General features: G+C 28.1%; 2 protein-coding genes across 4 annotated transcripts; both read right to left on the bottom strand.

The window, feature by feature from the left end:
* Positions 1-140: 140 nt before the first annotated feature.
* LOC148236555 (uncharacterized) lies at positions 141-3,228 on the bottom strand. Of its 3 annotated transcripts, none has more exons than XM_088182459.1 (8): positions 3,092-3,228; positions 2,896-3,025; positions 2,768-2,824; positions 2,666-2,704; positions 2,477-2,601; positions 1,165-1,272; positions 995-1,098; positions 141-652 (listed from the first exon to the last, which is right to left on the bottom strand). In XM_088182459.1, the coding sequence occupies exons 1-8, from the start codon at positions 3,128-3,130 to the stop codon at positions 454-456; spliced, it is 801 nt and encodes a 266-aa protein (XP_088038585.1). In that variant the 5' UTR covers positions 3,131-3,228; the 3' UTR covers positions 141-453. The 3 variants fall into 3 exon arrangements, with proteins under 3 accessions (XP_088038585.1, XP_088038586.1, XP_088038587.1); XM_088182460.1 differs by having other exon boundaries at positions 142-652; positions 2,666-2,698; XM_088182461.1 differs by having other exon boundaries at positions 142-652; positions 3,104-3,180.
* Positions 3,229-4,792: 1,564 nt separating this feature from the next.
* Positions 4,793-8,487, bottom strand: LOC148236556 (uncharacterized). The gene is made up of 8 exons (XM_088182370.1): positions 8,422-8,487; positions 8,231-8,360; positions 8,103-8,153; positions 8,003-8,035; positions 7,810-7,927; positions 6,441-6,545; positions 6,274-6,371; positions 4,793-5,256 (listed from the first exon to the last, which is right to left on the bottom strand). Exons 1-6 carry the CDS (start codon positions 8,458-8,460, stop codon positions 6,524-6,526), a joined length of 393 nt encoding a protein of 130 aa, XP_088038496.1. The 5' UTR covers positions 8,461-8,487; the 3' UTR covers positions 4,793-5,256; positions 6,274-6,371; positions 6,441-6,523.
* Between the last annotated feature and the right edge of the window lie 6,289 nt (positions 8,488-14,776).

The raw sequence follows: 14,776 nt of genomic DNA on the forward strand, positions 1-14,776 counted from the left end.
ATTGAACACAAATTACCGTACTTTAAAAAGAGTTGTTTAATTTGCTTACAATAATTATTTTTGTACATAAATTATAGTATATGTTCATAGGGCTCTAATAAACAAAAATCAATAAATGTTTTTAGATAAAATATATAATATTTATTTAGAGAAATGTCCAAATATACATAATCATATAAATAAAATGAGTAATAGTAACATATACAAAACAATCTTAAGATAAAATAATTACAAGAACCACTAAAGAATAAAAAAAATATTAGGTTACTAAATTTATAATGGCAGATTTCAATTCTAAAGCTTAATTTATTAAACCTTAAATAAATTAAAACAAGTGATTTAAGTGTATTAAGACTTAATGGCATCAAGCCTTTCATTATATAATTAACCATATAATATTTTATATAATATATACAATGCAAAACATCATGATTGCATCTAGCAAATCATATTCTAGAATCTAGATATCTCTTTTATTTCACATTTACAGCAACTAGGCAATATACTAACACCACTCTGGATCAATTCTGATGTTGTAGTGGCACTAGTATTAAATTTAAGAACGCTTTGATGTACATACATTTGTTTACACACTGTCTCATATCTCTTAGCGAAGAGTGTATCCCAATGAGCGCACGCTTCTCCTGGATTACTGAAATTAAAAATAACCATAATTTTTTTATTTTATATATGGTGAAGAATTTAATAATAATAATACCACTAACAATAATTTTGCTGCGTTTTTAATTATTTTTAATTTATTTCTGCTATTATATTTATATTATAATTAATTGTGGTGGTATGTGCTCATTTTTAAAATCATAACTAAACCATTACAACTGAGAGTTATGTATTTATGACATCTCCGATGCATATGGATCAGGGGCGGGCGGTGAAAAACTTTCCCTCTCGATTGCTCGCGTGTTAAGTGACGAGAGTGAATGAGAGATAAGGGAATGCGGACCGCATGCAAGTAAATTAATTCAATACTTACTTGCACTTATATACTAGTATTCCTTTTTTATCTATCGGGTTAGTCAGTAAACGTTCCTGTTTTTCACTTTCCATAGTCGGTTTACTCCATAGTGAAAGAGCATTCTAAAAGTAAAAATATATATAAATATAAAAACGTATAAATAATATATGCTATAAAAATATACTCACTACAGGACTAGAACTACAAAGAGATTCAAATCTGCCTTCTGAATTACGATCTTCAAGTACATCTATATCGTTTGTAAGATATGAATCTAACATTTTTTTCACTCCGGGCTGAAATGAATTTGCATTGTTCGGTCACAAAGGGATCGAAAATTTTATTTTTGTTCCAAACATAATGAATTACGAAGATCTTTTATATCATATTACAACCGCGTATATTACATTCATATTTATACAGTACCCTTTTCTGAGCTATGAAAGTTTTGTTTTATTGATATTTTATTATTCATTATTTTTTAATTAATTTAATTCAGTTTTATTAATATTTTTTTTTTATATTAAATATGGAAAATAAGCAAATAAAAACATTTTTGTATGAGTTCAAAACAGGTTGTGGAGTAGCAGATATTGCTGAAATGTACGGTATAGTGATTTAAAAAATAACGTGCTGGGGACGATGAAGAAGGTTGAGGAATAACAACCAACTAACGGCTTTAATTGAAAGAGAACTGTAAGAAAAGAAGATACAGTTCATAGAGTGACGCAGGCAACACTAAGACAGAGCGGGATCTGTGAAATTACTCAATTGGCGACGCGACTGAAGGAAGTCATCCATTGATCACCACACGTTCGCAAAAGAACAATGCAAAACAATTCTAGAGCTTGCACAAATGTTGCACATAGTATTTCACAAGTTTTGCACTACATAAAATAACAATAACAAGAAAACATGATTGACGAAAATATTGCATTATCCACCATACTTACCAGACATCTCACTATTAATATATTACTTGTCTAATAATAATTTCGATAACGTTTTTTTCGAAACTGTATTTACTGTTGTTATAAATAACATAACTCGGAAATTTACTACTAATAAAAATAAACTTGTAATTAAACAATAATAAATTGGTGCTTATTTTAATTAAAAATCAGTTGAGAAAAATGTATTTGGATTTGATATTCCTAAACAACAAGCAACCTAATAAAATATATTGTCCTAGAAACGAGTATATAGTGAGATCAGCCAGAACCGTTCGATGTTTAATAATATACATGAAATCAAACATAAACTAAATACAATGCCTTAAAATAAAAAATAAAAATGTTATTTACATAAATTTAAGAAATATATATTACATCAAAGAATAAAAATATTAATCAATACTATAATTTAGTGTATGCTTTTTTCATTAACGTTAATTAGTATTATAAAAATTGCCTTTGTTTGTGATCAGTAAAATAATATTTTACTGATTACAAACAAGTAGCAAAAACTAATATTATAATAAATAATTATCACCATATTTACCAGTTGTAATAAATGTTTGAGCCAGGATTCGTCGATTTGATTATCATCAATACAATAGACTTCATTTTTTTTGCACGGGGGTTTACTTAAATACTTTTTTATAAAATGTTTAACTTTAAATTTCTCTAAAATTTATAATTGTTATTATAATATATTAAAAATATTTATTAAGCTACTACGTGTACGCACCATCATCAAGAGTATTATCTGATTCATAATTATCTAAAACTTACATATTCGTAAAAATAATGATAAAAAATACAAATATAATAATGATATATGTATATTCACCAATATCCTCTGCATTTTCAAGATCTTCTAGGCCTTCTTTGGAAAAATTATCTTGTACTAGAATTAATGTTTTTGTTAAAAATTGATCAATATAGAAATAATGGATATGCTTAATAAAATAAATTCACCTTCAGATTTTATTAATTCCTCAAAACGATCTAGTTCATTATTTATATTGTCACTTTCTTTAGGATAAATATTTATTACAACACCGGGCAAATCAATAGATTTTGAAGAGACACATATAATGTTCAATATCTAAAACGTTACAAAATTTTAATATTTTATTATATGATACTATACTGCCATTTAAATATAAAGTACTAGTGAATGTACAAATAATAGTGTAGTGAAGTATTCCATGGTGATAGCTTAACAGTAGCTTGTATACTTATAATAATAATAAAATAGGTGTGTTGCACGGTTATATACAAAAATTGCGGCTTGGAGCGATCATGAACCATTTCCTTCCTATGAAAAAATTATGGTTACAATTAAATTGTATTACTGTACAACAATATTTCACTGATATTATAATTTATATATTTATGTATTTATATGTAGATTTTTCCGACTATTTGTTTTTAATTAATTTCCTCGGAATACATTTTTCGCCCAATGGTCGCTTGGTCATGGAACTGATGATCTCGCACATGGATTTAAACATCAGAACTTTATTTTAACAAATAACTTTAGGTCATCGGCAATAATTAGGAATTTAGAACTATAAATTACTTGACTAATTCCTGTTAATGATAAAATTAAAACGTGCATAAAACGAATTACAGTAATTTATGAAGTAAATCAGACATACTTTCTAATAGTGAACATAAAATTGAGGAATTTAAAAATGGCAAAAAATTCACTAATATATTTTTATTAATAAAAAAGTTGATATAAATAAAAAAAATAGTGGTAATTCACATTTACCATATGTTCGAAGGATTTCAGAAAAGATAGGGCGAGTATTTTTCAAATAAGGTGTGCTAGGACTATTCTTCAATCTCAAAATAAAATAGGAACTATTTTATCAAACGGAAAAGACAAAATTAGCAACGAATGTGAAGGATTATACCAAATTTCTTGTAACGATTGTAATAAAATTTACATTATTCAGATAAACTTTAGGATTTCACAAAGAGAGATAGAACATAGAAACGATAAAAGGCTTTGAAGTAAAATCAATATTGGCAAACCACATTTTTAATGAAATCATCATACAAATTTTGGTACAACTAAAACAGGCAAAATTAAAAACCCAATTATAAAGAAGCTATGTGTGTGTGGCGTGTGGTCCATACATGCGGTAGATGCGGCGCGTAAAACGATTCTGAAAATTATATATTTTAATCACTTTTTAATTTATGTAATTATGAAATGTAATTTCTCAGAAAATCGGATGCGAGCAATCATACCGAGGGAGCGGCTAAAGCCGACTGCAACGCGGGCACGCTGGCTACCCGGCTGTCATGCGATACGCGTGCACCGTGAATTGCTTATCGGGAATTGAATTGGTCACCCATTGGTCACTAGAACTTCAGCCGTTACTCGTGCTCGTGTTTACAGTCGCCCGTCATCAACCGTTCATGCGGTTGACATTTGAATTTGTCTACTCCTCTGGCCTTTCGGCCTTCATGTCTCGCAGTGGGAGCTGCCGGCTTTCCATACCAATAGCCGGGCAGGTTTGAAATCTCTCGTACCCTTTACATTCAAAATTTAAAGAATACGAAAAGAATTTTCCAGAACCGCTTTTTACATCACTTCAACGCTCGTATGGAACTTATGAGGTTGAAAGGGATGCTTCTTTATATATATTCGTCCTCAGAATTCCATTTAAAATCTAACAATCGCATAATTAATATAATAAACGGAAGTAATCAATTTAATAAAATTATTTGGTCAATAAGTAATTCTTATAATCCATATATTTAATTTTTATTTCTCCCAGAAACTAAGCACTATGGAAGGAAATGGAAAAATAACACGTAAGAAGTCTCCTACTAGAGGATTTAAATAAGTCTCATAAAAGTATTTAACTGTTTATTTAACATAAATTATAGTCAATAAATCATTATCGTATTATAGTAGTAATTTTGTTAGTAATCATGATATTGGATATGTTAATTATATATATTGTTAGTTTTACGTTTTGCTTTAACACTGTTTCTTAGCATAAATGGTAGTTTTGAAATGTTTTATCTATTAAGAAAATACAAGCAATATATTGACTTTTAAACTTAACACTTAAAGGTATAATTCCATATTGTTATATCTACACGCATTCAACAAATCATGTTCTAGCTACTTCTTTTATTTCACATTGGCAACAACTAGGAAATTGAACAATGGATTCTCGAACAAGTTCGAAACCATTTCGGGCCTTCTTATTTAATGTAAGTACCGTTCGCTCTACGTATATCTGTTTACACATTGTGTCATATCTTTTAGCAAAGATTGTATGCGAATTTTTACACGATCCGCCTGGATTTCTGAAATAAAAAAATTATATAATTACATTTTTATCATTTTAACCCATTTTAGTTAAATAATAATGTTTTAGTATAAGCTCGAGACAGTGGCGTAGCTAGGGTATGTGCCGCCCAGGGCAATCCTTAAAGCTACCCCCCCCATACAATTTTTTCAAGGTCATAAAATCAGCATTTCTTAAAATAATAAATTGGTTATTATTAAGCTCTTGTTATTAAACACCGAGTGTTTGGAGATGCGGTCTATTATTTTGAACAGCGCCCCCCCCCCCCCAAGATATATAATAAAAAGTTCATATATTCACATATTTTAAGTCAAATAAAAAAGTAAGAAAGAGAGAACTACCATACAAAAGGTAACGCAACAAAGAACATAAAAATCGTGCAGGACACCCAATACCGCACAATAACCGCAAACAACAAAAACATATGAGAAGTAAAGACACGCGTCTGAGATAATAAGTTCAATCTCACATCAATATCCCTTTGTTATTTTGCCTCTTTGGTCACCTGGAACTACTCTCTTCGATGGGCGTCAGCGAATAATGACATATCTTGTTAACAATTCGTAAAAACTATTTTAATTAATCCATATAAAAGAGATGACACTTAGTGATATAGGCAAGGTGACAAAAGTAGAAGATCAAGAACATCACGAGCAGAGCATTAGAGCGTTGTATGGATGGTAGCTGTAGTATATTGTGCTCGCTCTCATCTCCAATATATTGTTTACAGTCCAGTAAATCTCTTGCAGTGCAGTTAAATCTATTTTGTATTTCGTAAGTACATTTATCAGTATTTTAAGCGCAAAAAAGTTAATAAAATTAGAACCACACAAAACAATTCGAGCTCCTGTACAAATGTTAGGCGTTAGTAATTCAAAAGTTTTCGACAACAAAAAAAATCCGAGGGAAACATAAAAATCGTATGAAAGAAACATTTATGCAGGTTTATTTATATAACAATTCAGGCTAAAATATATTTAGGAATAAGGTTATACAAAAAATTAAATTTACTTACTCGCACGTAACAAATACTATTCCTTTATTGTTTTTTAGATCAGTCAGCACATACTCATATGAATTGTTGAAAGTTTTAGCCCATACGCTATATTCATTCTTAAAATAAAAATTACATATAAATATAAAATAATATTAACATAAATATGTTGGAAAAAATATGCTTACACTTATGAAATGTTTACACAGCGGTTCATATGGGACTTTTCCGTAACGATCATAAATTTCTTCCACATTGCTAAGTATTAAATCTAACTTATCTTGTACTCCAGGCTGAAAATCATCCGTACATTTATAACATTTTTAATTTGACCAAACATTGAAACCATAAAAAAATATATTTTATTTTCAATATAATATATAATATTTTTTGAATATAATATATAATATAATTTAAATATAATATATAGAATATAATAACTTATATATAATTCATAACACCCTATTTTTGTAACTATAATACATTAAAATTGACAAAACCCTCTAGTCTGGTTGTCATAAATACAACCAAATCATTGTAATAAATGGTCTAAAAATGGTTTCTTAGATACCCGAACATAATTGAATATAAATATTATCCAATTTTTTTATTGTTGGCTCTTTCTAAAACTTGTTCAGCTTTTTATGGACATCGCGAAACAACAGCAATTTTTTCACTAAAGTTCAATTGTTATTTAAATATGATGATATTATAAAGCAAGTAGTTACAAAGCTACGGATCTGAAAGGAATTTAAGAAAGCCGAAGAAACTTAAAATTTTTATTAAATTTTTATGCATTTTGTTTTCAAAACTATAAGCAGAAATAAATAGGTCAATAAAGTTATTACAAAAAAAACGATATTAACATAATCACCGCAATAAATGCTTAAGAATCAGCCACAAATGAATTAAATCAGCCACATAAATATGTATGCATCAGCAAAAGCTGAAGCAATAGAAATGGCCTCTAAAAAATCATAGCTACATTTGAAGACAAGGGAAGGAAATTCGTAAAACGTGATTTTGATAAGTTGCTGGATGATTAAGATTATTATCATGTACATATCTTTATTATAAGTTTGGATATAGTGAATAGTAAGTTGGACATTTTTATTCATTCCACCTAAGAAAATAATAGATAGGCAAGATTCTGATGTTATTCAATCCGTAAAAAACATTACAAAACAGATGTATTGAAAATATCTTATGATAAAATCTACGCTTTAATGAATATAATTGAATAAACCGTATTGTTAATAATTAACTATTATACAATTTCAACTAGTTTTTTTAGGATCAAAGCCACCTGATTACTTAAATTAACACTACCCAATTACTGTTACAGCATCTGAAAAGTGTTCCCGGGAATCCAGGAATCCAGTACGATTTTCGATATATATCAATTTCGGGATTAGAAAATATAATCCCGAAACTTTCGAGACTGACTTTTTTATCAACAAAATTCGAATTGACTGCACTGTATATTATTTTTATTGCCCTTAATTTATAATAAAATTTGATATTTAATAACTATAATAAAAAAATCACAATATTTACCATTTGCAATATATATTTAAGTATATCTGCATCCATTTCATTATTTTTATCGATACAATAGGCTTCATTCTGACGGCACGGTGGTTTGTTATATATTCTATAATTCTATCCCAATAACCTGAATATTAAAAATATGTTAACAATATATTAAAAATGTATAATTATCTAATATATATTATATATATATACGCACCATCAGCAATAGAACTATCCGATTTATAATAATCTATAATTAAGATATTCATAAAATAATGATAAAGAAATAAAATAATTATATATGTATGTATATTCACCGTTATTCCTTTTATTGTTAAGATGTTCATGCCCTTCTTTTGGTAAACTATCTGGAATTGGAATTAATTTTTTCGTTAAAAATTGATAAAGATAAAAATAGAGAGTACACAAAATAAAAGAAATTTACCTTCATATTTCATTAGTTCAGCAAAATGATCTGCTTCATTACTTACACTATCACTTTCTCTAGGATAAATATTTATTACAACCCCTGACGCTTCAATATATTTTGAAGAAACACACTTAATCTTTAATATCTAAAACGTTACAAAATTATAATAATGTATGATATTATATTGCCATTTAGAGATCAAGTACCATTAAATATACTAATAATAATTTTGTAAAATATTCCATCGTGATAGATTCACAATTACTTATATGCGTATAGTAAAAAAAGCATGTTACATGATTATATAGTCGCGATTTGCAGCGATCATGAACCATTTTCCTCTTATGAAAAGTGAAATGCAATTTTACACATATAATGAATACGTTTATATTTTAACTGTTTATTTACTAATTTTACTAAGAATACAGTTTTTCGGAGATGACGGGAATCTAAAGACGCAGGCAAGACTATGAGAATGTGTATTAAATAATTAACCAAATTGTACGTTACTCAAAAAATGTTAAACAATAATAATTATTATTATTATTATGCAATAACTTTTGAGATTTATACACTTATATACAACTGATTTATGCCCAAATAACTTTGCCATATATGAAAATAAACACAACCAGTACAATTAGTACAGGGTCAGTACAATCTTATATGTTTTAGAATTTTACACACAATTTTTTACATTCGTATGAATCTTACAACTTCTTGTGAAAAAGTCATCGTGCTTTACAAAATACGAGTTACATGAAAATATGTCAGATGGTCATAAATTTCATATTGATATTATTAATGCTACCTATGATATCGACATTTTGTGTACCCTCTCCTTAGATATTTGCCATCATGATGGATTGAAAAAACTTATCAAGTCATGATAATCAGATTTGTAATAAAAATATAGTACAATTTAAAAATGTATATACTTAAATAGTTTTGACGGAATTGCTGTGAATATCGTATTATTTGATCACATGCTATGCGGTCTAAGCATTTTTTAATTACTGAATTCAGAAATAATAAAATGATTGATTTTCACAATATTCAATTAAGGATGTGGTTATTTTATCGCAGGAAGCCTTTGCACTGACACGCGTCAATATCTTTACCTATTTAATTTTACATGAACTAGACTTTACATTGATATATAGCATTATAAATATTATTTATTTGTCAATTTAAGTTTAATTTATAAAGAAAGTATTTAAAATTATATTATATTCTGATTTTTTCACCAAATTAAAATTTTTATCAGTTTTGACCACATCCCAATTTTAAAATACTTTTTGGTTACTCAAAATGCCCGCATATAGAAATTCGGCTTACAGTGATTTTTAAATGATGAATTAAAAAATGTTGTAATTATTTTTATTCTTAAAAGTACTAAGAACAATTCTTTAATTGAAGGGCAGCTTATCATATTTTGTAAAACCATAACTACAGTATTTTTATAACGATTTCTAAAATAAAACTCGAGGCTAAGACAAAAAAAACCCTTTTAAAATAAACAGAAACCATTGTGAGAAAATCTTTTTTGCAGATTATGTCAAAGTACTCACAATAAACCAGAAAGATTAAAAATATCCGTCATAAACGCCTAGGGAAAAAATAATACGTGCGTTCGGGATTGCCATAAAAACAACCGTTCGTAATCTGCCGTAACAGGCAGTGGTAAAATGTTTAAAAAAACTACTTAATGACGACCCTTTTATAATTGGCCCTCCTACCGAAAGGGGCGAAAAAATCTCTTATGGACGGGAACATGAGTATAAATACAGGAACACATGCAACCAACTTACATTAATTTGGTTCGTACGAACTTCGACCAAGAGGAGGCCGATTCAGCTTCAGACCATCGAAGATCACAGAAGCCGCTGCTTCCCTCTTCACATGCTCTGGTCCACCTCAACGTCCGGAATCCATACTTTAGCTCGTTTCAGAGACGTCTAGGGCCTACTAATATATACAAAATGTGCATGACTGTGAACATTAAAAATTAAATATTATTAGTGGCTATTCAAAAAAATATGTAGCTGTTAAAACAATAAAAATAATTACCGCTGATAGTCGGGTTCAATAATCTTATATTACTTAATTACAAATCAATCAAATTGTATGTAATTAATTATTACCAAGTGTTATGCATTCATATATAATTATAATTTTTCATACGTGTATCGAATTAAATATTTACTATAAACATGGAGTAATTAAGCAAATAAATATAGTGGGAGGGTGAGCGCCACTGCAAAAAAACCTTGAAGAAAAAAATTAAACAACGGACTGCATTTCTAGTGTGATTATTTCAACAATAATCAGCCAGTTTCCATTGCGGATATGTATTATATAATATGATATTTAGAATCCCAATGATGTACTATAATGTGCAATTTAAAGTCATCAGTATTCTAGAAAGAAGATTTTACCAGGCACCAGTGCCCACCATAGCGCAACACAATTTGTATGCCTGTTACCGTATTAAAAGGACGTGAATTGATATAATTTTAAGTCATATTTTCAGATCGAAGAAATGTATATTAATGCACATCATCTAATAAGAAAAAAACATATTACCGCATGTTGATTTTTGATATTTAATAAAAATAAAATATAATAATTGCCAAACTGTTAATTTTCACTTCCTTTTTGACATTTAGAATTGTTAGATAACAAGTTAATTTTTACATTTAAACGTGGTTTTATGGTGGGTTTCAATGATAAGTGTTGGAATTTCTATGTAAGCATTAATCATAAGAGATATAAATAAATATTAACTAATTAATAATTATTAACTATTTACTAAGTGAACTAAATATGCAATTAATATATTATTTAAAATTTTATTTAAGCGAGCATTATCGTTAAATAGCAAAAAAATCAGCCAGTTTCTTCGTTATATCCAAATATTCGTTATTTTCAACTATTCTAATAACAAGTAATAAACGATATTTTATTCTGATAGTTAAATATATTCGAAAGTTATTATGTATTAAAAAAAAAGATGGATTTAATAAATATGGGTTTAAAATTACATATTTTTATGTTAACAATAAAAAATATCAAGAATATTTATTTTAATTTCAACAATAATAGTTACAAGCTGGTGTAATGCTTCGTTTTAACTTTTCCTGCTGCCAAAAAGACTCATTTAGTTGCTGTCAATGTGGGCTTTATTGTGAACAATGTGTTAAAGCAATAAAAAGTAAAATATATTACCATATTAAATTTAAATTTAAATATGTAATATTAACACACTCAATACATTTTGATTGTTAGGGAGACTGAATTCAAGAAAATAGACAGATAAGAAGGAGCAGCATAAAAGTTTTAAATTTGTCATATATGTATATCTTGTTGTACAAATTTTCATAATGTCACAATCTAACTATTAGGTTGCTTCATATAATGTTGCCGGTGTTTACTCAGACAGAAACAGACTAATTGAAACAAGATTTATGTATCTTTTTAAATGAGTAAGACAGAAACAATACGGGGTAGGCCACAATCATTTAGTGAGGGTACTGTTAGTTAGAAACTAATGTGTTGATTTGAGAAATTTCTCACCGTCGATATTAACCTAGAAATTGTTGATTAAAAAGAGTAAGAAACACTGTTGAAGCTAATTCACGCAGCAGACTTAATGTTTCTTCTGAACTGTTTTACAGCATCCAGATGCCATATGAAAGGTGAAAAATATATAAAAAAGTCTGTACCCCACGAACTGGCCGAAATGCGAAAACAGTAACTTTTCGAAGTCCGTTCTTTAATAGTACTAAGAAACAATATGAAAACATCATAAAAAATATTCGTTACCCGCGATGAGATATATAACTCCTCGATAACTAGAAAAAATCAGGATAGTGGTTGGACAGAAAAGAAGCTCTAAAACATGCTGCTGAAGTCCGCTATATAGTAAATATGCATTTATTAATTATCTGTAAAAATTATAGAGATAATTATTTGCCTATAAGAAAAATATTTTAAATGAACACATTTTCGATTATTCAATTATTTTATTTTTAATTTATTCCATATTATTAATATATAAATAATTGTAAAATATGTTATATATTATAAAAATTATAAAAATTTTATAATATCCCTTTTATCATTAGATTAATTAACGATTTTTTAGATAAATATGATAAAAGATAACGATGTTGCGTGAAAAATAAAGTACTGATATAATTAGGTGTATATATGAATGTATGTAGATAAACATTGGTAATGTAATTCAAGATAAAAATAATCGATTCATGTTCCTACCTAATTAGTTGTATATATATAATCAAAAACGACCAATCTATTTTTTCAATGCACCACAAATAATGTTTTTTAATAATGAATAAATTTATAAATAAAAGAATTGCTATTTTTATATTTGAAACAATAAAAGAGACTAAAAACAAAGTGTTTCTATTTATAATAATATGTAATTATATTTTTCTAGGTATTAAAAAATAAAAGGCAGTCATTGGTTACATTTGCCATCATGACAATATTCTTAGTTCGTTTTATTTTGGTTTATCTCTTTGTTGATTTTTAACGGACGCTAATTATTTGAAATAAGCACAGTTATCCATATGTAATGCATGAACTAGCTACGAGTGAAATATAAGATATTTTAATATTGGTTTGAAGCTTAACTAAATTAATTTAATTTTTCTTAATATTCATAGATGTCTATATATATATGAAAAAAATATAATACACAGTTGTGGTAAATATTAAATCTGTAATAGAGCTTCCATGGTGTTTAGACAATTTTCTAATGCTTATATATTGCATGGATATCTTAGGTAGGCTTGCCAAAGGTGACCAGATTTTGAAAATATCAAAGGAGGACACTATAAATAAAAAGATCACCTCGGAATTTTGTGTTTGAGGAAGACAAGGAAGAACAAATTGATATTGAGCTAAAGAAAAAAAAGTAAGTCATCACGAATTTTTTTGTTCGAAGAGCACTTCCGATTTTTTTTGAGGAAAATTTGTTGTGGGAGCTAAGAAAAAAATTGTTAATTTAGGGATGCTATAATAGCTAACATATAGTACTTTAGGCATGTTTGTTCAACGAGGCCAAAGAAATACAAAAGAAGTACAAAGGACGACAATCCTCCTCAAAGAAGGATGTCTGGACACTTAAACTTATCTAAGTTGACCAGATTTTGAAAAATTTGTTCAAAGACAATCTCGGAATGAGCAAAAATAAGGTAATTTCAAAAAATATCATTGATGCAATGCTTAATGATTTTGTTTTCAAGCACGTCTTTTCGTTATTTCAATGAGAATGATTCTTGAGTATGCGGAGCGTTACTGACTGCTACACTCAGCCCTTCTCTCATTGATAGTGTCAATAAGAGGGCCCAAAAACAATTATCACTTCTCAGAAGTCAAAATTCTACGTCAAATTCAATTAAACCAAAATCAGTTAAATTATATTTTCGCTAGTAGAAATATACATTTACTAGTGAAAATGTATTTAAAATTCACTACTGAAAATATAACTTCACTGAAAAATATACATAATCGACGTATTTGAAAATTGTGGAAAAAATAAGGGGGAGGGGCAAATACCTTTTTCACCCTCAGGCGCAAAACTACTCCAGCTACGACACTGTATCCAGCGATTCACAACCATGGAGAAATCAGTCAACCAATTTTCGCGCTTATTTCCACACCTCGAAAGAGTGAAATTTGCCAGATTAATACGTTTCGAAGGTCAAATAGTGCAAGGGTTGAATCTTAATGGTCTTTTTTCTGTCGCCCGATAGCGTATTGTTTGCGCAATCCATAATGTACAAAAGGGTTTGGATTCTCTGTATTTACGAGTGTAATAATGACGTGCTTTGATACATTATTTATGAGTTCCATTATGTCCTAAAGGATTGTTTCTTCCTCTAGACGTTACGAGGGTTCACCGTGGTGTTTAACTTTGCCATTAACTGCACGATTGTATGAAAACACCCCCCCCCCCTACAATAGTTTAATGTCTGTTTTTATAAAATACAACAATATATTAGATCTTTTTAATATTTCGGATATGATTAATCTTTTTTAAAGGGATTTTTGTATAAATATAGGAATTAATTGAAAACATTGCACAAACAATATTGAAGGGCAAATTGTAATACATTTGAGTAAACAACATAAATTAAATAAACAGCTCCTTTATATATATAATCATAATTAACATCTATTTGTACTTATTTATATCCTGAAATACTGCATGATTCATATAAATCATAATCTGAAAAATATTTTCCTCAAAATGAGCTATTCATTGTTGTTTGTTCAACGTCTTCAATTAACTCTTTATTTTATAATATGTTTTGAAATATTAATTATTATTGAATAAATAAAAGTTTTGTAATCCAATCCAATATCGATTTCGCTATTTGATAGTGTATTATCATTATTACAGTTATGGCACACAACACCCACGGCTTTCCACAATTAATCAAATTTCAGTGCTTTTATTTATTTTATTTATGCTTCAAATATTATAACAATTAATCATAATTATGTACATTTAAAACTCAGACTATAAAA

The sequence above is a fragment of the Plectrocnemia conspersa genome, unplaced genomic scaffold (assembly GCF_051122295.1).
Source record: "Plectrocnemia conspersa isolate PC_06_02 unplaced genomic scaffold, ASM5112229v1 ptg000003l, whole genome shotgun sequence".
Classification (NCBI taxonomy): Eukaryota; Metazoa; Arthropoda; class Insecta; order Trichoptera; family Polycentropodidae; genus Plectrocnemia; species Plectrocnemia conspersa.